At 45.2% G+C, this 22,813-nt stretch overlaps 2 protein-coding genes across 2 annotated transcripts; both read right to left on the reverse strand.

Moving 5' to 3' along the window:
- Window positions 1–19,382: 19,382 nt before the first annotated feature.
- Window positions 19,383–21,258, reverse strand: LOC108100200 (predicted GPI-anchored protein 58). Its single transcript, XM_017203978.2, has 2 exons — window positions 19,921–21,258; window positions 19,383–19,410 (listed from the first exon to the last, which is right to left on the reverse strand). The coding sequence occupies exons 1-2, from the start codon at window positions 20,627–20,629 to the stop codon at window positions 19,406–19,408; spliced, it is 714 nt and encodes a 237-aa protein (XP_017059467.1). The 5' UTR covers window positions 20,630–21,258; the 3' UTR covers window positions 19,383–19,405.
- On the reverse strand, window positions 21,258–22,762 carry LOC108100190. The gene is made up of 4 exons (XM_017203967.2): window positions 22,602–22,762; window positions 22,438–22,542; window positions 22,272–22,364; window positions 21,258–22,207 (listed from the first exon to the last, which is right to left on the reverse strand). The coding sequence occupies exons 3-4, from the start codon at window positions 22,307–22,309 to the stop codon at window positions 21,277–21,279; spliced, it is 969 nt and encodes a 322-aa protein (XP_017059456.2). The 5' UTR covers window positions 22,310–22,364; window positions 22,438–22,542; window positions 22,602–22,762; the 3' UTR covers window positions 21,258–21,276.
- Window positions 22,763–22,813: the final 51 nt, after the last annotated feature.

Raw genomic sequence — 22,813 nt, forward strand, 5'->3', positions numbered from 1 at the left:
GGAGTTGCACGTGTTGCGAGGCCCTTAAAAATGCGGCGATTGTTGCCTGGTTGCCGTTGGCCATGGCTTTAGACTCTTCGGCCTCTTGGCCGGGTTCTAAGTGGCTGCCGCGTTGCAGGGCCAGCAATTGATTACTTAACGTGTTTTATGCGTACGGCGAGTTATGTGTCGACTGCCGCGTTAATTTGCCTCAGCGGCCTTGGTCTAAACTAAACGTCCAAACAAATTGCCGCTCGGCAGGCGCTGGCCGTAAATCAGCGCAGCGGTCAAAACACATCAGCAGCATCAATGGCCAAATGGCCGGCGGGCCATGCGTTTGCACCACAATGCCGGCGATCGAGCTTCCCAGCCAAGAAGTGGCTGCCAAATTCCCAAGCCCTCCAGCTGCAGACTCCCACGTGAGGCGAGACTAATTTCAAACGGGGCGGTTCGAAAATCACCTCAAACGATAAGCCAGTCGGCGGAAAACTTAGAGTTGATGGCGTGAGGACCTCAAAACTTTATGGCTATGTCCTGGAAAAATTAGAAAAAAAGGAAAACATGAATATATATTTAAGAAAGTGTGAAAACATAGTAGCTAATTACTAGCTAATTATGACTTTGTTTGCTTTCATACAAGTTATGAAATTAATTAAACATTTTTTTGTTAATTAATCTAGTTCATTTTTTAATTGCCAGCTTGTAAACTTATTAAACCTAATTAAATCAAAAGCTTTCAGTGCTTAGTAGTCATATTCCTTATGATAATGGCTCAATTCCGAGTTATTAGATAATAGCTCAATTTGGCTCGTGTCACGCGACGAACTCTCGGTGCGGGACAACACGGCGTATGCGCAACGCTCGCATGTACAAACGGAATTAATTATGCGCCGCGTAAACAAATACAAAACGAATGGAAATTGAGTGCGAGATGAATTGCCAGGCGGAGATGTTGGCGGGCGATAAGGCATATAAACGGGGCTCTGATTTATGCTCGTGTTGCTGTTGCTGTTGTTGCTGTTGCTGCTGTTGCTGCTGCAGCCAAGTGTTGCTGCTGTGGCTGGCATTACGTATGCCAAAAATATGCAAATTGGCAATTGGAAGTGTGAACACCGCCAGTGGCAACAGCAACATCAGCAGCAGCAGCAGCAACAACAGCAGCAGCACCAACTTCCCCCTTGCAATATGCAATACCTATATGTGTGCACTTGCCATTAGAATGCCGCCGCCAATCGAAGCGTCAGAAATAAATTACAAAATCGTGTAAAGTGCAAACTGGACTCGGACATGGATGGTGGATGGTGGGTTTTTCTGCGCCGCATTTTGTCTTTTGACGTTTCGCCTGGTTCTCTAATCGCCTTTATGGCCACATAAATCTTGGCTAAAATTTGCCGTTGCCCGCCAATGGATTTCCTCTATTTATTTATATGTTTTTCAGCTGATTTTTCGCCTTTTCAATCGAACTGCAAACTGGTCCACGCTTTGATTTATTTCAGCCCCTCAGCGTAGCGAAAGATAACATTCTGCGCGCTTTCACGCATTTTTAATTACTCCCCCGCTCGCATACATATCGCATACTATATATATCCGATCGAAACCGAGCGATAGTGCCATGTCGTGTGCAGCCGGCCAGTTGCGGCTGAATCGCTCTGGCTGGGAAATATGCTAAGCGGGCCCCGCCCCTTTTCCCGGGGGTGGTGGGGGGTCAAACGCCCAGCTGTTGACGCCAGCTGACAGGTGCAATAGCTCTCTGCAAATTGCCGTCATTCCGAGAGTTCAGGTGAAATCACCCAACTCCCTATATGGTCGGCATTCGCAGTCGCATGACATTAATCGCCGCATTACATCAGCTCCGATATATCGCATTTTAGCCCGCTTCTGTAAGCCATGCTAATTAGTACACGAATATTTGAGAGATTTTTGAGTTTCAAAAAAAGGTATCATAATCAAATCATATTTATATTAATATAGTTTATAATAAAATAGTTAAGTTCTCATTAATTATAAAAAGAAGACTACATACTTTGAATTTTAAGCATATCATTTATTAGGTAGTTCATTTATGATATGTACTATACTATACTCCCGCAGTCTTCTGAGGGATATTAAAGAACTCCCCATCCATCACGGTTAGCACTCCCGCTACTGTTACAATTAAGCTTATCCTCCACCCACCCAGAGAGTTTAAAAACCAGAGCGTTCCGCGCAATCACAGCGGCATTTAGTCATACCAAACGCTACATAAACTGACAGTCTATTTGTTTTATGTCAGGCAGCGGCCGTTGCCATTTGCCGGTCGAGATTGCAACTGCTGCTCCGGTGCAGCAGCCACAACAACAACAACAGTTGCTCTGGTGCAGCAACAGCAGCAGCAACAGCAACGGCAGCAACTGTTGCCGCTGACACGCCTGCAATTGCGCCGATATGAATCACACGCCGCGACGGAGAGTCGGCATTATCTAGATAAATAATTATTCAACTTAAATCGAAATCGTAATGAATTTTTCGCGGCTCTCCTCCGGTTTTTTCCGCGGGAGTGTCAAAGTGACGGCGTTGCATTGTCAGTGGTTCGTTAGCAATATCGCACAGCGGCAACATGTTGCCGCCGCATGTTGCGCGGCTTAATTGGACAGCGATACAAATCGGATTGATCGCACTACGAGGGTTTTGGGACCCATAATCCGAATCCCAATCCGAATCGGGGCGGCCACGCCCAGCCGAAACACCTGCAACCGTTTACACGACAGCAGCAACAGCAGTAACAGCAGCAACAGCAGCAGCAGCAGCAAACCCACCAGCAACATGCGCATGAGCAGCCGACACGACGATGGCAATTTGTCAAATTTCCGCATCGAAATTGGAGCTGAGGCTAAAGCCCAGGTAACCACTAAGGCCAAAGCCCCGGGGCCAAGTGGAAACTGCCCGTCTGGACTCACTTAACGCCCAGTCGGCGTTGCAATTATCCTTATTAGTTGTGGCATAAAACATCGGTACCCTCGCCAAAGGGCGTACAGTAGACAGTGCCTAAAAATAATCACCATCTGCAATACATTAATTAAATATTCACTTTTAAAGAAAACAAGTATTCCTTGCTAATTATTTTTTTTAACAATTGTAATATTTGTTTTATAAGTAAACGCTTTGATTTGAAAGGGATTCCTGTAGAATTCTCTACATTGATGATTGTCTGTTCTCCCCACTTTTATATCGCACTTCGCTCTTGGTTTTCGCGGCTTTCGATTTTGGCTTAAGCGATCTCTTAGCGCTTGTTTGCACTGATAAATGCGAGGGGCAAGAGCCCCAAAGCCCTAAAGTTTGAACAGCCTCGACAGCCGCGAGATCGGGCGGGCATCCGCCTAATTACACGGCTCGAGTGTTGCGGCTTCCTGGAAGACAGCCACTTGGCCAATTTCACACCAATTGCCAAAGTCGCGGCGATCGTTGCGCTTCAAGTTTATGTTCTTTTCACCTTGATGGGCTGGCGGGGGCCATCATTAGCCACCAGACTTGGCCAGGGACACGGACCTCTGCCTGTCCTGGATCGCTCATTCGATGCCACCAATTGGCAATTGGTGCCCGGCAATTATGGATCGCAGCCCTGCGATTCCTCCGATTTCAGACGACTTCGGACGATCGCGGACCACTTCGAACCGCATTGTGCGGCATTTATGGCGCCGCATACGAGGCAATTAAACAATCGGCAACAACAATGCCTGCGAGTTGGCCAAATTAGGCCCGCTGACCATAGTTGGCCAACGAAATCGAAACAAGTTGTAAGCGATAAGAACCCGGTGGCTGGTGGAACAAACCATTGTGGCTGCCTTAGATGTTGCTGCCGTACATGTTGCTGTCGCACATGTTGCTGCTCACGTTGTTGTTGCTGCTGCTGCTGCTGCTGCTGTTGGCATTGTTGTCGCCGCTTGTTCATTGACTTTGCCCGCGCTCCGCGTGTAATTATGGACATTATTATTATTGCTCTCGGCTTACAGCGAAATCTACATGTGGCCGCGGCGCCAGCAATTCGAGCGCGGAGGTCGATTAACAATCGGGGAGGCGGTCCCACAAACGGCTACCGAATATATCCAATTACTCCCGGCAAGGAGATCAAGTGCGCCTTACGATCCATCGACACCTGTCCGGGGATAAGGCTGGCATCACCACCAATTAAACTTGATTAGTGGATGCGCTTTGCAGGAGTCCTCGATCGTGTTTCTCTGGGAAACGCATTAAGTTTATAGCGAACTTAATGAACCACTCGGAGGTTTCTTCTCCAGGCGCCTGGTGATTTATGCACTGGTGGAAGAGTCATAGCTAATTTACAACTTGCAAAAGAGAACCTTAAGGAACATAAAAGTACTCAATCTGCCTAAGCATTGCTTTAATTTCGTTATAAAAGAATGCTCAGTCCTGTGGAATCAAGTCAAGTGAAACCAACCTATCTCATAGCTTTAATAAATTCCAAAAATACTTTTCTTGACTGCATCATTACTTATTTCCCGCTGCTGTCAGAATTATTTAGAGTTATTGTACAGTGGCGTGGTTTCGGTGCCCGGGGCTAATTAATTTGCCATCGGTGTCCCATTAGGGTAATTGTCTGTCTCCCCTTTGACATTGCTGGCCATGCAATATTCCGAGCCGATCCGAGCCATTCCGCTCCAATCCAAGCCACTTGTAGCGACGACAGTTGGACAAGCCGCTCCAACCAGTTGGCTTAACTGCGTCTTATGTGTCACCGAGTTACCACCGATGGTAATTTGCATACTGCATAGCGTTCAGAGAGACGAGGCCATGTGGAATCCGCATCAAAGACTGCCGCTCCGCTTTTCCTGGCGCCTTTTCATTGAAGGGGGCGTTCCGCAGCGCCCACATCGCGTCTTCTAATGGCGCCCATCAGTCTGAGCGAACACCTGCAGTTGGCCCACGCAGACTCGCCTCCCAGCCACGCCCACTCCCCGGAGCAGCACTCCATGCTACATACCCATCGTACCAGTATGAGCAGCCTTGCAGCCTGGAAAAACACGCAGCGATCGCCCAGTCATCACGGCCATAAATGAACCGAACGAGAACATTTTCCGAGGCACGTTTTAGAGATGGTTTCAAGTGGGTAAACTTGGCTCTTACCTTATGGAAATATGCGTGGTTTAGAAAAAAGGTAAAGAGGTACAAGAAATCTGAGATGGTGATTGGTTGGAAAGAATATTGTCAGATATTTAACAAACATTTCAAATACATTATTAAGAGGTCAATGATAGGATTATCCTTATATCCTTATAGTGCACAGAGAGTACCAATAATGAAGGAAAAAATCAATCTTTGCGGAATGAGAACGTTTCATATGCCTGAATTTTGTTCTAACTTACGAGTATATTGAATCGCAATGAGTGAGAAGCTGCTTTACCACCACTGGAAATTGAGAAGTGCAGCTGCACCACAAAAACAGAACGTGGACCGGGAGTCCTCGTGGACGAGAGGGAAGTGTCTGGAGACTGGCGGCCCAAGATGTCGGCTCGTTTGCCTTAAAAAGGCAAGTCTGCCGAGGATCGCAGATGTCGCCAGTGGGAGCTGGAACCGGGGATTGGGAAATGGAAACTGGGAACTGGGAGGGGAATCCAGACTGGCGTCCCTTTTGGAGGCAGCTGCGGTTTCTGAGTTTCAGCCTGGCCCACGCACTTGTCTAGCAGAATGGCAAACAAAGGCTGCCAGTGCAAACTCAATTTGCCGAGAGGAGTGGAACAGTTGGCGGGGCGTGGGCGGCGGCCGAGTCACGACTTGGTCAATCACCGGGCCGCAGCTCGGGAACCCAAGCTCCAATCCCAATCCCAAGCACATACTTCCAAGGCCTGGCTTTTAAAGGAGTTGCTCGCATGGTTCCAACGGCACTTGAGCGAAAAGTCCAGGCCAAAAGGCTTATTGAGCACAGAAAGAACACAAATTTGAATATTCAATTTGCATTACCACTTAAAATGGTTTACTTTGGCCTTTGAATAATGATTTAAATGCTTATGATACTGACTTTTATATTTTATGCAAAAAATACTTATATATATTTTAGTTTCAAATGGGAAGCATGTGGAATTTTTCTTAAATTTCCTCAAAGATGGATACTGATTATTTCTCCTTGTGGAGCGTCGAGGGATCCTTTATGTTGGACAGCCCATAACCCGCTGGCTCATTAAAGCTGCGCCCCAATTTCGTTCGGGATCCTCTCGGGCGCTATCTTATCATAAAAAACGCAGTTTCTTTAACACCTGCGAGCAGCACCAAACACGCATTAGCACTCTGATGGAATTTCGCCTCATTTCTCAGACTTTTTCGGCGATGCCGCATAAATTTCAATCAGCCTTAATAAACTGTAAATATTTCATCCGTCTTCGCACAACACGAAATTAAAATGAGGCAAGCGAACGGCAAAAATTGAGATGCAATCGATTTTTTTTGGTTGGGTAGATGGGGAGTGGAATTCTTAAATATTTTTTAATCACAGGCTGGCAGAATGTTCTCGCCGATTTTCCATTTATTTTTATGTGCCCAGTTGGCTGCTCCCTGGGCCACATAAAATTCACTTTAAGTGACCATAAAAATCATCCAATAAGTTTGTTCGAATATCGCTCTGTGATGAAATTTATGTGCCTGCCAGTCGGACTTCAGAAGTCCTCAAGTCATTGTGATTTCAATTTGAGACCCCGGGGCCTCTGGCCAAGCAGAGGATTGTCTGAGTGCGTTTGCGTGTTCCTCATCATTTGTTTGCAATGAAAATAACACCAGCATAAACAACCAGGCCCAGACAGACGCGGTTCGATCCCAATTCCGATCCCGATTCCGATCCCGATCCCGATTCGAAGAGCTGGCTTTTCCTCGACGTTGCCACCGTCGGAGGCATTAAAATGCACAAGACCCGCTGTGTTTGCCCCTGGCCAATGGCCCTGTCCTCCATTCGGTGTCCATGTCCCAGTCCGCGTCCATGTCCATGTCCATGTCCTTTGTAGGCGCCACACCCTGCTGGGGTCCAGACCCGATCCCCTCCCACTCCACCTCATCCCATCCCAACCATTCGAACTTCGAGTGGGAGCCACCGCATCTAAGTTATGTCAAAGCCCCAGAACGACAGTTCCTTAATTGAATTTCTTTCCCTGTCGAAGGATTGCGTGTCCCGCTTTAATTTCTGATTCCTGGCCTCGCAGGCCACGGGAACACTCATCATTTGTCTGGCTGCCTGTGCCACATGAAGATGTAACCTTGCGGCCAAAAATTGATGAGCGAAATTGGGGAATAAATAATGTTATTTTGGGCTAACCGAACGAAGGATGCGTTTTGAGGAAGAATTATTGTTGCTGATTAGCTTTGCTTTTGAGTGGAAGAAGCCCTTGAAGTTCCACAAAACGAAAGGAAACTACATTTTCGTAAGGCAATTATATTTATTAATAGAATTCTTTATTAACAAATGAAGTTCAAAGTTTAGGTACAGGAATATTGTTTTTCCTATTCTTTTGAAAAATGCCAGAGCTTAAGACCAAAGTAAATCACCTGAAAGTACGATATAAAATCAAGTCAAGAGCGTGCCACTTGTAACTCGAGTGGCCTCGATTTTTGGCTACCGTTCAGCTGCAGCTTCTGTTCTTTATGGTCTTTATGGCCGTGGATTGAGACATTAATGACGCAGCTGACACGAATTGCCGATGTGTCCTGGTTGCCAAGTGCGAATTGGGGCTTAGATGGAGGCGACTCGGATTACGGGGCCGCATCAGCCAGCTGATGGCTCAATCCCGGCTCAGGTTACCAGTTAGCCTCTGGTCTCCGGTCTCTGGTCTATTCGGCTTGGACATTTGCTTGCACCGCCGATCGGCGTGGCCAATTAAAAAGTCATTAGGCAGGGGCTTCGATATCCACTCCCCTTTTTTCGGGGGGCAGGGAAAGGATGCGGGGAAGGGAAAGGGAAAGGAGCCTTAATTGCCGGTTCGCCATGACCAAAATGTCCGGCGGGCAGGCGAAGGAAATCACTTTCAGCACGTGGAGCGGCCCAAAATGATGGGCACTTGCATTAAACGAAATCGTTTAGCCGAGGCTCAAGGGGCCAAGAGCTTCAGAGCTCCAGAGCGGTTCACTGGCAATTAAGGCCCCGACCATCCCATCCCATCCCAGCTTTAGTCTCAGTCCAGTTCCACTTCCAATCTGCAATCCGAATCCCAGCTCCCAGTCCATGTCCTAAATGTGTTCAATTTAAATTAACGATCGCGAACGGAGAGTTGCAGCCCAGTTGCAGCCGCATGCAAGCGATGCAATTAAGCAAAAGTTTTATTTAAATTGCTGGCGCTGTCGGCTCGAAATTTTGGCGTGTTTATGGCCTGTAACTTCTGGCCAAGAAGTACCAGCCATCAGAGCCTTCTCCACTCGCACATGTGTTTGCTAATTTCTGCGTGCAGCCCAAACATTAATTAAATCGAACATTTTCGCTATAAATTGTTTGCTTAATTGCCATTTAGGGGGACACTGGGTGCTCTGTGTTGGATGCAGGATTCTGGATGCTGACTGCTGACTGCCAACTGCCGCATCCTCGCTTCCATTACAGCCATACAGCCCAGATTGGCCAGTCGCCATTGGCAGTTGAATGCGGCAGAGAGCCAAACCATAAATAAATTAAAAGTCCCAGCGAAATGACAGCAACAAGATCAGGCAACATCAGAACAAGAGCAGCAGTATCTGCTATTGGTAGCATCAGCATATGGCCATTGGGATTATTAATGATGGCGGAAGCGAGCGCGGCCTCCTTTGATATCGTGTGTCCCTGTTGCTGTCCAAAAAGGCTGACAAGCCATGTTGCAAGTTGCAAGTTGCTCTTGCTCTTCTGTTGCTCTTGTCGTTGCGATGACAAACGCAGCAACATCTGCCCATCAGCAACACGAATGTTACTCGGCAGCAGCAGCAGCAACATCAACGATTTTCCAGCCCAAATTATAGTTAATCGAATGCCGCTGACATGGTGTTCCTGGCCAAAAGTTCAATAGACGGAAACCCGAGCCTCCGACCGGCGAATGCAGCTGGGCGCCCACTTTGGTTGGCCTTTTCGCAGCCATGGGCGACGCATAACTTGGCACCAAGCTGGCAAATCGTTTTCACTACCAAATAAAGCATTCAATGCCCCCGTTTGCGGCTGTTGGCAAACAAAACCCCAGTCGTGCCCACAAATCTGAATCTGAATCGGAGTCTGAGTCTGCATCTGAATTTCAGTCTGAATCTGCGGCTGAGGTTGAGGTGCGTGGTCCGCTGCGCAGCTCCAATTCGAATTCTCCTTGTTCGGCGGGGGTTTCTCTGGGCTTTCAGCCGTTCAGCCTTGCTTTGCATGTTGTTCAATTTCAATGGCGCCAAATCTTTGCCGTGGGTTGCAGACGCCAAGAAAGTTGCAGACGCAACAAAATCCTTGGCTTTCCTTGTCGAGTTCAATGTTGCCGGCCATTTAGGCCGCGGGCAAGCAGCCAAATGGCCAGATAGTGGTCGCTATGCAGATATAGACAATCAGATAAGCAGGAATAGTTACCATTCAGAGCCGTGGCCAAGGTAAAGGGGAAGAGATGGGCCACGTCGATAAGGTTATTTCAGGATGGTGAAACAGACGCAAGTTTTTCCTATGAAACTTGGCCAATAAATGTAGTATCTCGACCAAAAATGGTCCTAGAACAAAAAGAATGACTGTTTTTTACTGCTGACTACCTAGGCTAACCATCCCAATCACTTTTTAGCAGACTTGGAAAAATTCATTTTTTGGCCATTTTTCGCATTTTTCATAAGGGGTAACATCGTCATTTTTTGCGAAAAATGGCCAAATTTCAACTTTTTTGGGTGTTTATACCATCGGATAGGAAATTTTATTGCGAATTTAACGATGCATGCCATTCCACATTTGGAAGAATATTTCCGGAGATATTGCTAAAAAACTGGAATTTGTTGAGTCATTTTATGAAGTTTTGGGCAAAAAAAAAACTTTTTCCATTGGTAATTTGTCTGTTATTTGGGCAAAAAACAACTTACAGCCAAACAAAGTATAGTTTTGGAAACTAGAAAAGCCCAACTATTCATGCCACCGAATGCAATTTAATTGTTATTTAACTGATCCTCTAGTTAGTTCATAAAAACTGATTTGGGAAAGATCAGTTGACAATTTTGGTAGAAAATCCTATATTTTGAGTGGTTTTTTGGTTGTAATAAGGCCAAAAAGTGACTTACAGCGGAACCAAACACTGTTTTGAGCACCTTATGACCACAGTAACCGAGCCCAATCACTTTTTGGACGATTAAAAAAAAATGATTTTTGGCCAATTTTCGCATTTTTCATAAGGGGTAACATCGTCATTTTTTGCGAAAAATGGCCAAAAATAAAAGTTTCCGGATTTGAACGCCAATCGATTGGAAATGTCAATACGAGCTCAGCAAGGTATAACATTCCATATTTTGACCCTTTTTATGGTTGTTTTTGGTAAAAATACTGATTTTCGGATTGAAGGTTTGCTAAAAAACAAAAGTACAAATTTCCCCCATGTCCTCCCCTCAAACTACGCCTTGTCTTATTTAATTGCGAGCCAATTTCAGTTCAATTCAAAGCTGTGCCAACGCCTACAGTGGACTTAGAGCTAACGACAAGACAAATTTGTCTCAGTTAGTTTCAATTAGGGGGTTCAATCGAGCTGTGAGCTGTGGATTTGCTTTGGCTTTGGCTTTGGCCATTTGTCTGGTAATCATTAATCCCGCGAATTCCCACACGAGCAACAAAGGCGCTTTGAATGCGTTTCCTGTTTCGCTGGAAAACCTCCAATCCCAGGAGACCCCCACTCAAATTAGCAAGACAAATGCGAACGTGAGAACTTCAATTGAACTTGATGAGTGTTAGACGAGGGTTTTCAGGCACAATAGATGGGTTCTGGGACTACCTTAGATGTGTGACCTGCCCTCAAAGCTCTGCAACCTTTTCGCAGCCCATTGTTATCCTAGGACAGCTGCTCGCGGGCCTCAATAAAAAACTTTAGTTGCCCGTTAAGCTCATAAGTGAAAAATAAAATCAAACTACATTTTCTTTCAATTTGCAGCTGCGGCCATAAAAAACCCATATAGTTTTATTTGCGCTTAGCTGTGTGCACCAGCAATTAAATATCAATTAAAAAATGGCCGCAGCAGCCGAATGCAAATGCACGCACTCCGCCAAAAAACGAAAGACTTAAGACACGAACTTGACAAACCGAATAAAAAGACTTAAGACACAAACTTGACTCCGCTGCCTCGTTTTTCTGCGTTTCTGCTCGCTGTTCACCTTCGAGCCTTCTCAGCATGTCGCACACATGTAAATGGTAAACGCTTAACGCAATTTATGGCGACCGACAAACGTTATTAAATTTTGCGAATTTCATTTTGGCTTTTATTATGATTCTGTGTCTCCTTCGGCCGCCAGTCGCAAGTTCAAGTCGTTTGTCATTCGCACACCCGAGCTGCAGCTGGGCGTTGTTGTGGCATTTGCATAAACGAATGCCCCGCCAAATGCCTTCTGACACATTTCCCCGCCCGCGGGGGCGGTGGTAATTAGAATCCGGACTCTTAATTATGTGGAAACGCCGGACGACAGCGACAGCGACGACGAAACGAAGCTAAACGAAACAAGTCGAGTGGTCGCATTACAGCCACTAAACGTCTCGTGTAATTGCCTACAGCCGATGTTCAATTAAACGGAATTGAGTCATTAAGCCGATATTGTTTGGCATTGCCCACCGGCGATCGCAATGTGGTCGCCAGCTCTTGGGCGAAAAATTCCCTGCCACTTCGAACCTTCAAGTGGGTCAAGTTTGCCAGTCACCTGTAAAACAAAACAAATTCGATCGAACTTTTTTCTTTTCGAAAATGCCACACAAAGAGTGCATTTATATTTTATAGTTTATATTTATTTACTTTTTATTTCCGTGGTGAATGCTATTTTACTTTTGGTTACTCGTTTCGGGTTTCAGTTGCATGCGAGTCGCAAATAAATAAGATGCACATTGTGCGGCCCCCTGAAAACTGAAAAACCGTTTTTCCCATGACCTCGAAATCTGGTAATATCAGACGCTGACCACAAAAAGCGGCAGAAACCGAAGAGCGGGGGCAAAGAATTCAAATCAGACTGCGGCGAGCAGAAAAACCCGATGTTGGGCCAACTGTGACGACGTGACGTTGAAATTAAATTAACTAGACTAGAGAAGACCCGACTTGGTCAACCAACCAGCCAGCCAAGCAGCCAGTTAGCCAGACGCTCCATCCACTTGACCAAGATCGCCGGCGAAGACGGGTTTTTTCCAGCCAGACACCGCTTTTCGGCCATCTCCCTGACTGCCTGACTGCCTGGCTCCTTGGCCGCCTGACTAATGCTGGCGAGTGCAAATTGTTTAACATTTAGGCGGCTTTAATTTGCTACCACGACCATAATGCGGCGCATTAATGCCGGCCAAGGCCCGCGGGCGACAATTTTGATTAAAATGCCATTTAGCCAAGCTGCAGACGAGCGCGGTAAGAGCAGATCTTTAATAAAGTAATCCGCCCGATCGCCGTGACTGCGAGACTAAATCCCTCGCGACCCCAGTGACTAATTGTGGCCATAATGGATGGGCAGACAGGCGCATTCGATGCAGATTTAAATCGTCAGATAAGTGGTTGCAGGACTGGAAGGAGAACGAGATTATCTTCACGAAAAATGATATCTTAATTTGGGTGATTAAGATTTGCTTTTTCGATCATTAACTGTTTTACTTTAAAGACTTTTGGCTAAGCAAAAATTAAAAGTTTTAATACTGAATACCTAACTTACATTGAGGTACAAGATACTTCTTATGAAAATATTAAAGAAATATCCTCAATCACACCGTATCGAAATGATGGCCAATATTTGACTTTAAGCCCTCCGTTGGCCGCTGATTATTTCACAGTTATTGAACCTAAATCGGAGTCCAAGTTCGAGGTGGAGATTGAACCTGGCCCTGGCACGTACTCGTGGCTCCACGGGTTCCTTCTTCTCGAACAGCCAGTCGACAGTTCAAACTGATTGCAACTACAAATCTCGGACACGTAGCCGCAAATTGCGCGCCATGGGCTGCGGTCCAGGTTCAGGTTCAAATTCAGGTTCGGGTTCAAGCAAAGCAAAGATCGGGATGCGAGGAGCAGCTTCAGGTTCAGGTTCACCTTGGAGCGCCCCAATAAAGCGAGGACCCGCGAAAGCCGGCGCAAATCAATAATAATTGTATTGACTGAGTGCAGCAAAGCAGATCAAAAGGTCGAAGCTGATTTCTCGGCAGTTGCGATTATTTGCATGGAGTCTGTCAAGATGGGCATCAAATACTGCAGAGAAAGAAGTTTGAGGTGGGAAATCAAACTATGAAATCGAACAGAAATCTTTATTGGAACTGTTTATACTAAAATCGGATGGTCAAAAGCAATTTCTAAGCCTTGAAAATATAAAACTCATTATGATCTAACTTTAGTTTCTTTAAAATATAAAAGTATTTGAAAATATTCTAACGCATTCATTCCCTAAGTGCAGTATTTACAGGTCCAAAAGGTGGCTCTGAAATCTCAGGCAGACTGCAACCGCAAAATGCAGACAAATCAGAATGGAAAATGCAGAGTGCAGAATGCAGTCAGCAGCTTGTGGATTTGCCGAAAGGTCAGTGCGATCATTTCCGCATGATTACGAATGCAATTCGTTTGCGGCTTTAGCTCTGAATTCGTCCGAGAGCCGATCTCACAAGAGAGCCCCGAGAAGTTAAGCGCCGCGGATCGGTTCTCCCACGGATCTCCAAGCTGGGGAAGTTTCTGCGGCTGGGGAAGCGGTTGCGCATGCTCAGTGAGGAGAAATGGAGGGGCAATTCAGGGGAAACTCTCAGTGGAACGTGTTTCCAATCAGGGGTTGAGGGGTAGAAATAAGCTTAAAGGTGGTGGGTTTGCGTTGAGGGGTTACCGCAGGGGTTTCAACTGGGGTAAAAAGTCTCCGTTGGAACGTAAAGAGGGTTCCCCTTAATTTAAAAGAGGGGGAGGAATTTAAGGAGCAAGCAAAGGATCTCTTGTAGGGGGAGGTTTCCTTATATTTTTTATTAATTATATTTTTTAATAAAGAGGAAGAGCTTAAGGTTGCTTCACCGACATATTAAAAACGGAGGAAAATAATATTTACGTTCTAAAGAAAACAGGAGAAGACGAAGGGGAAATGCTATTCAAAAAGAGGGGCGACTTAATAAAACAAGAATGTAAATATGTTGGGTACACAAATATTTCAAAGGAGTACATCATGTTTGCAATAACATACTCGATTAATATTAATAATATCTTTAGGACAAGCTTTTATTTTATGGAAAAAATATAAAATTACACATAAATTTAGGTCCTGTTCTTGAGGACGAAGAGATCACTCATAAGATTCCACACCTGCCGCTTTCGTACTCATTTAAGGATTGTCATTCCACTTAACTGATATCGCTACCCAATGATGATCGATGATCTGTGGTGAACACGGCTACCAGAAGAGCTTCACCGCATAAAGATCCCCTCTTCGGAGCTGATAACAATGAGTAATTGCCAGGCGGTAAATGATCATCGTAAACGAGTGATTTCGCAAATAAAGCTGCGTCAGATGGGGCTCCATCCTCCTCCTCATGCGAAAATATTTACGTATAATATCTCGCACCTCGACGATAAGCAAAAGTCAAACTTTTGCAACCGCCAGTTGGCTGTTGTCAACATATCATTTGTCACAGCCGCATCGATAGAGGCTCTCCTCCCAGACAACTAGCTCCTAACTTTGACTTCAGGTTCCGCCTGCACGCAGAAAAACGTTATCTTCCATCAAGTTATAATAGTTTCACCAACAAGATTAGTAAACGCTTCTAATCTATTGATTTAGTATTGATTAGTTTTTACATTCAAAACCTCACATAATATGTTTTGAATCCGCAGAAGGTGAAATTTCTCTCTGTGCTCCTGCGTCTATGACAAACGGCAGCTGACTCAGGGAAAACCTGGCTATCTCTGTTATTAATGAAGTTGCCAAATCGAAGAGCTGCGACTGGAGATGCACATGGGAGGATGCAGCTGGGGATGGCGACGCCTCACGGCCAATTAACCCGCTAATTAAACGGCTGCCACGGTAGCCGGTAGCCAGTGGCTGCTGTACAGGAAGCTCTCCGACGGCGAATGTGTTTTATGCCCCGTTATCGGGGCCGAAAAAGAGAGATGCCTCATGAATTGCAGCTTCGCTGGAGCTGAAAACGCGCTGCGACATTTTCTGGACCGGCTGCCACTTCATTAACTCCAAATTGATGGGTTCAATTAGGCAACAAGGTCCCGGTTTCGTTCCCAACTTCAATTCCAGTCCCGATCCCGATTCCGAATCCGACTCGGATTCCGATTCCCAGGCAGCTGCCTGTCCCCGATTCCAGTCGTCGGTAATTAGCGCAGAGATTTTCAAATTCCCAAAACTTGTTGGCAAAAAACGATGACGATCACCTGCTGCGGTTTCACTTTCGCAGGATGGCGAAATGGCGAATGGAATCAAACGAATATGAATTCCGTTTGCCGAATTCTCCGTTTGCAGCTGCCAGGGGCATTCGTAGAATTTTGGCCCGTCCTTTTATAAAAGTTTGTGCTTTTTTTATTATTTCGGCAGTCGTTAATTAGCTCGTTTCGCAAATGGTATTCTCGTGTTAAAACATTGATTCGATTGGCGCGCTTAAAAGGTGTCGCCGAAAAGCCAACTTTTCGGCTTGCTCACTCGATCATAAAAGTTTCGGCCACAAAAAAAAAAAAACAAAAGGAAAAGAAAAGAATAATCAAAAGCCATGCAGAGCAGAAAATATGGCGAGAATCAAAGGCGCCGTATCCTTTTTTCGGTTCGTCCATCATTAACGCTCCATTGGGGTCGAAACCGAAATTCGGGCTGTGGATTTCTGAATTTCCAGCTGCTCTTGTCAACCTTTATGGGGCTTATGGGCCGGGCTTAATAGGTAATGCCCGTTTAGCAGCGCGGCCCCAAATGGCCGGCAATTCATTAAGATGCACGCAGGATAGCCAATATGTGGGTATAGGTGTCCGGTTCGGTTCTCAGTCCCACACTTCGGTCATGCGAAAAGCACCTGAGATATTTCGGAGCTGAACGCTGAATGCTGAGCGCGGCAAAAATGCGAGGAGAATTTTTGATCATGTAATTGCTGGCCAAGAAGCAGGCCAAAGAAGCTCGCGAAGAGGCCAAAAATCGGTGGTATTTCTCCCATCCCGATCCACCTCGCATTCTGGCCTTGTTTCCCACATTATGCCAGACACACCTCCGCAGAAGAGTCGCTGCAACTTAATTTAAATCGCTGCACAGGTTCCTTGGTTCCCGAACTCGGGCGACTCTCATTAGCCCGCCGATGATTCCCCGCCAAAGTTCACACGACACGGGAATCCCACCCTCACTTTGAAGGGTTTTTCTCCGGATTCCCATTCCCATTCCCATTCCCGTTCCCTGAACAACTGAGCAACTGTTTCGGTTCTCGTGTGACTCTCTCGATTCCCAATTCTCGCGACGGCTGAGAAGCAACAGACTGTCCAGAGCCCTGATAACTCCGCGGATCGAATGGGCTACCCACCCCATATGACACCATATCGTCTATATCGCCTCGTACCCGCACCTGCAATCCGCTGGATGCGCTCCTGATTTCGGGGTGGTTTCCTGCGACGCGTGCCGAGCTGCGTGGGAACTGCAATTTGTTATTGTTCAACTGTTAACACACATTTGGGCCCTACAAAAGGCTGTCTGGGAACACACATTAAATGAGCTTTACGTCTGTTGTTCCAGCTGCATTTTGCAAAATAGAAAGAGAAAATTAAATACGATGCGAATGCTTGCTCATTGCGAACTTTTGTTACTAATTTAAGTTAAACCTCTTCTTTAAGTTTGAGTGGAATTGATTCCCGCCAAGTACTCATCAAGCCTATTTGATTTTGATCCAAACAGAATCGGAAAAGATCGTGTGTTGCTCATAATCGAACCGTTCAAAGGGGGCTGAGCTCTGGTTTCGGCCAAATTGCGATCATTTGGAGCGCAGTTAAGGCTAAATGCTGCTCCTTTCGCCGAACTAGGCACTTCGGAAAGCGTTTATTTCCCAGTTGCAAGTCGCAGCTGCTGGCGAAGAAACCAACAATCCGGCCAGCAAACAAACAAACGATATCATCATCATCTGGGGGAAGTGGAATGGAGCCCGAGCGATAAAAAGATTTTTGTTGCTTGATTTCGTTGCACCAAAAAAGGCAACGGCAACTCCCATTAAATGTCCCAAAAAGGCAAAGGCGCCGTGTTGCAGATTGTTTGTGTTGCAGTTGCTGCTGCAGATTGTTGCCGTTGATGTCGATGTTGCTGTTGCTGTTGCAGATTGCTGGCGCCCACCAAGCCGACGGAATCGAAATCGGCGACCACCGCGGGTATTTCACTCCATGGTTGCACTGCCACGCCCCCAACACGCCCACTGGAGCAGCGTTTGTTGCATATTCACAGATTTGACCAGGCTATTGGATATGCGCCCTCGCCCATCGCATCCTAGCACATCGGTGATGCCTGTGTCGAAAAACTAAGCATTCTCTTAGAGTACTAAAAGTTCTTAACATCGGAGCACAGATTTAATACCAGATAACTCCCATAAAATGCCAACTAGTCATCTCTGAATCTGAGGCCAAGCCGGCAAGCTGCAGCGTCATTAAAGCAGCTGCATTTAATTTCAATGCCCATTTAGGACCTGGCCCCTCGAAGGGAGCTTTTCTCTGAGCCTTGGCAACTAGGAAGCCCCCCACTTTTTAGCGGCAGCTGCCTTGCATTTCTTACAGCATTTTTGCCGCGACTAGTTTGCGGGCAACACGTGCAACTGCAACTGCAACTGCAGCCCATCGCACCCAGAACTGGGTTCCCAGCACCCCGGCCCACTGCGGCTGTTGTATCAATTAAAGCTGCGCTTGAGTTTTCACTTGCGTTGGGCGGACGACAGGTGCAAAGTGCTACAACAGCTCACAGCCACCAGCCACCAGCAAGCAGCCAGCAGAACCAGCCCCAATCGGCATCTCCCAGTGATTTGAATGCTTCCCTGTAGTCGTCTAGCTGAATTGAAGGCGGCACAGGAGCGGTCAAAACTATAGTAATCGGGTGCAAGACTGTATCATAAAACTGTCATATGGAAAATTTCAAATGTAAGTCCTACAAATTGCAGTGCCAAAAAGAAAGTTTGGCGAGGCGCCTCTCGAATGTGTCCCCTGCCTCGCTCAAGGAACTAGAACGGGTGAGTTTTCATAATAAATAAATACATTTACTATTGTATTTCAACCACTGACCTACGAGAACAGAAGGCAGTTTCCAAGGCGTGGAGTACAGGCGAACGAAATGCAGTAATAACACCAGCTTTATTTCCTAATTTTTATACTTTGTATTAGTGTTTTTATTATGTTAGATACTATTGCTAATATTTTATTAAATTTCATATTATTTTATTAAACAAATTATGTATCTTTTTGTTTTTTGGGAAACAGGGGTATATTTAAGTATTTCAGTGCCAAAAAGGAAATTTAGTATTCGCCATTCGATCAGCCAAATCCACAATTTTTAGGCCAAACCAATTTTGAAGTACCAGGCGAACAGAATGCCATAGCAGGTAGCCAAGTTTTAATTTTTGTATTTTACTTGCCCCCAAAAGTATGCTACACTTTTTAATGAAAATTGCAAAAATTAAAATTTTAATTGTTCCCAAAAGTATGCTACATATTTTTTCAGTAAAATTGCACAGCCAACAAATCGCCTACTAATGACTTCTGTTGGCCTGGTATTTTAAATCCTAAAATTCCAATTTGTCCCTTCGAAATCGTTCCGCCAATACGCACATATTCAACCAAACCTCATTTTGAAGTACCAGGCGAACAGAATGCAATAGTAGGCGGTTAATCTTTTTTTTTTAATATTTTCAAATTGCCCGCAAAAGTATGCTATAAAAAATAAGCAAGAGCTACACTGCGTTTTGTTTACTTGCCCCCAAAAGTATGCTACAATTTCCATAGTTTTATTTTATTTATTTATTCATAATTCATAATTCAACTATGTATTCCTTAGACTTATACTAATACTGTACATTTTTAGGACAATCCATGTCTTGTAAGTCTTAGATGTCTAGTCAATTAATAATAATATATACATATAGTTATACATATATTCCGTTTCTTTTTTTACTGCACTAACTTAAAATCCATCCCAAAATGCATGGCAGCAACTGAAGGGCGGACGCTGCATGGCGCCCAGCCGCTCGAATAGTCCGCTGCGGGGCGAGAGGCCGGACGGGTAGCGCGGAGTCGCGGAGGGGGTCGCGGGTGGCATGGGAATTCCCGGGATGAGTCGGGGAGACCTGTTCGCCAAAGGCTAACCTGAAATAAGATTACAAAAAGAATACATTAGTTATCACTTTTTAAGATGAGGATTATATTATATTAGTTATCACTAGTAAATTTTTTATTTTTTGACCGATTTTTTTTAATTTTTATGATGTAAGTAACCCTCTTCCATTTCCAAAAAATGGGTTGGCTTAAAATTGACCAAATTTCACCAGTTCTAAGTCTTCAACTTTTCTAGTTTTAGTCTGATTTTGAAGTGCCATACCTCTTATAGTCTTAATTCTCAAACAAATTACATCATTTGTTAATTTTTTATTATTTTTTACGAATTTTAACAGTTCATCTGTTGTATTGTATATAAGGCAGGTTACAAAAAATAGAAATAATAATAAGGAAGTAACATATCAATAATTTTTGATATTGCTTTACTTCTTGATAAATAAGCTAAGTGCTTCAAAGCAATTTAAAAAATAAGAACTTAGGGCCACTTAATTAAATGTTTTCATAACATTAAAGTGAGTTTATATATAGTTTAAATCTAACCGTTTTGGGACGGTGCTTGAGAATTATTCACCGCTCCTCTCTGAAGGCTTATTTTTAGCTGATTGGCAAGGTGGAAGGCCTCCTGATTCTTTTGACAATAGGCAAAGAGCTCGACCTGGGCCAGCATGCCCAAGATGTTGGCCAAATCGGCTCTTGGATCGCGTCCGGTGGGTTGGTTACTGACGGGTACTGCAGGAGCTGGAGCCACAGGGATACTTGGTGGTCGACTTAAGGGTGTTCTTATTCTTATCACTAAGGGAGCTGGAGCATAGCTTGGTTGATGAATGGGAGGCCGAATCGCTGAAGACGGTGCAGAGATGGGCGGTGGGTACCTGGAGTACCCTGATGCTGGAGCCGCAGGCATAACAGATTGGTAATTGGAGCTGGTGACTTGAGGTCCTTGAGAATTGGAGCTGGCCACGGGATGATTTGATTGATAAATGGAGGCGGGAGCCACAGATATAGATGGAGGATATCTGACGGAAGCTGGAACCGCTGACACCACCGGCTGATAACTGGCGGAGGCAGAAGGTGCTGGAGCCACCGAATACCTGGGTGTTGAGTACGTGAAATTGCTGGCTGATCCATTGGCTATGGGCAAAATTGGTCGATAACTAACGTTGGCAGGTGGACCAGCACCAGCAGTTAAACCTTCTGCGGAATATCCAGTTGAGTATCCCAAATTTGATCTAGGTTGGCAACTGGCCATTGGTTGACAATTGGAGGAGGCAACTGGAGCAGCAATTGCAGGGATGTTATTCGGATAACTGAAGGTGCAAGATGGTGCAGCAGATATATTCACTGGGCATCTGGATGTCGGAACTGCAGCAGGAATACTTGTATCCTGCGCTGGCCTTTTCGGCTGCGCATGCAGGTCTTCCGAAGACGACCTGGCTTGATTTACTGCGGGTTCCGGCGTGAGTTTTCGCTTCTCTGCTGATCCCGCAGGAATATCCGCCGGTGGAATCCCATCAACTTGAGCGACTGCTTGGTTTAGAGGTTCAGCAGAAGCTAGTAGATCGGTACGAACGCGTATTACATCCCGAATCAATTCGGTTGGTACATGGATAATGCGTTCCTGAACTCCCGGGGAATTTGGTTTTGGGGTGATGTGGCATTTGGAAGGTTGTTCCGTTGTTGTTAGAGCTTCCTTTCGTATCGGCGTGATTTTAACTCTTTGGGAACCGCTTATTTTTATAATTGTGGTTTGTCCTTCGGTTTTTGACAGAATTGTCTCTTTTTTCTCAACAGTCGTTTCAATGGATTTATTTGGTTTACTATTTTCTTTGGTGTCTCCGTTTTGCTCTGTATTTTTTAGAACATCAGGTGTTGATTTGGGTTTAATTTCTTGGTATGTTAGTTTATCACATGGGGAAGATTCTTTTTTGCCATGGCATTGGGCTTAGATTCCTTTTTTTTAATAGCATCTTGGGAGTGCTCTCTGGCTATTGGAGATTTTGGTTTGCTGCTATCATTTTCCAAAGTCTTGGGTTTCGATTTCCCTTCTGTCAGAGATTGAACATTTTCCCCTGGGCTCAGTTTATCAATGACTTGTTGGCCCGAATCCGAATCTTCCATAGATTCCTCCTTATTCGAATCGGTTTCTTCCTCAAAATTAAGTTCTCGAAGTATCAAGGTACCTCGCTTTCCATTGGCCTTTGTCACTACCTTTTCCTTTCCAATTATAAGAGACCTTGATTTTCTGCTATTCGTTTTCGCAAAGCTCCTGGACGACTTCTTGGGGGTCAAGAATTTCTTCATCGTGGTCTGTTTGTTGGCCCTGAATGAGGTCTGTTCCTGCTCCCTTAGCTTCCGCTTTTTTATAGTGTCTGCATCCAGTTTGCCATCGACGTGATCCGAATAGTCCTTTAAGTTAATCTCGCCCAGTTCATCATCGAGGAGAACAAGTGAGGAGGTGGAGATAACTGATTCGGTGTCAAAGGAATCCTGCTCCATCTTCGCCTCATCTTCTTCATCGCTGCAAAGGTCCACGACAGCTGAGTCCGCTGGTTTTCTTGTCGGCCTTGTCTTTTCGGCCTCTTCATCAGAATCGACGGATATTGTGTCCTTCGGATGCTGATGGGAATTCACCTTTAGCCGCACCACTCTGTCCTTCTCGTCCAGTCGAGTGAGCCATTTGTCAACCCATACCATGAGTTCGTCGAAGGAGTCCGCAGGTAGGGAGGACTGCAGCTCATCTCGACATGTGGTGTCTAAAAAGTGGCCGTATGGACCCTTCTTTACCCTCAGCTTTTTATGGCCAAGGCGAAGAAGGTGCTGCCAGGCCCTGCAATAAAGAGTTAGTTTGCTTTTATAGAGAAGTCTGCAATTAATAGGTCATTAGCACTCACATGGTATTCTTTCCTAGCTCGCTGCACTTCTGCATCATTGATCGGTTGACCGTATTTCGTGATAGAGGGAAATGTCTGGTTCAATCTCACTCACTACAAATTGACAAACATGGATTTGATCAGTGGTCGTTTGATAATATTGAGTACACTAACTAGTTTTACTTACAGAGAGTTGCAGTTTCGCGTAAAACAATTCAAACAAAGATCAATGAATCTAATGGATGTACGCAATGTAGCCTTGAACACTATGTTTTACTATGCTTACAGGTACCTGTATAAGAGTAGTGAGTATAATGCTAGATCTTCGCATAATAAATTCAATTCTTTTACCATAAATCTCTTGATGTAGCTGTCCTGGTAATGTTGTTATTCCTCCGGAGCCAAGGCGCAATTGACTTGCGAGGAGTTACGCATGCGTAGGACATTGCAAAAGTCAGGTAGAATCAAAAAACATCATATTTTATCCTTCCGAACTTTAAAACAATTTTAGAGATGGGTGCGTGACTGTTTTTTTTACAGCACGAACGACAACCATAGGAATT

This window comes from Drosophila ficusphila, unplaced genomic scaffold (assembly GCF_018152265.1).
Source record: "Drosophila ficusphila isolate 14025-0441.05 unplaced genomic scaffold, ASM1815226v1 contig_286, whole genome shotgun sequence".
Lineage (NCBI taxonomy): Eukaryota > Metazoa > Arthropoda > Insecta > Diptera > Drosophilidae > Drosophila > Drosophila ficusphila.

Excerpts from the sequence above, each read along its gene's own strand:
- LOC108100190 (XM_017203967.2), bottom strand. The coding sequence starts at position 22,309 with ATGATGCAGAAGTGCAGCGAGCTAGGAAAGAATACCAT. Across the intron at positions 22,208-22,271 it reads GAGCTAGGAAAGAATACCAT|GGCCTGGCAGCACCTTCTTC; the intron begins GTGAGTGCTAAT and ends TCTTTATTGCAG.
- LOC108100200 (XM_017203978.2), bottom strand. The coding sequence starts at position 20,629 with ATGGCCAGTTGCCAACCTAGATCAAATTTGGGATACTCAACTGGATAT.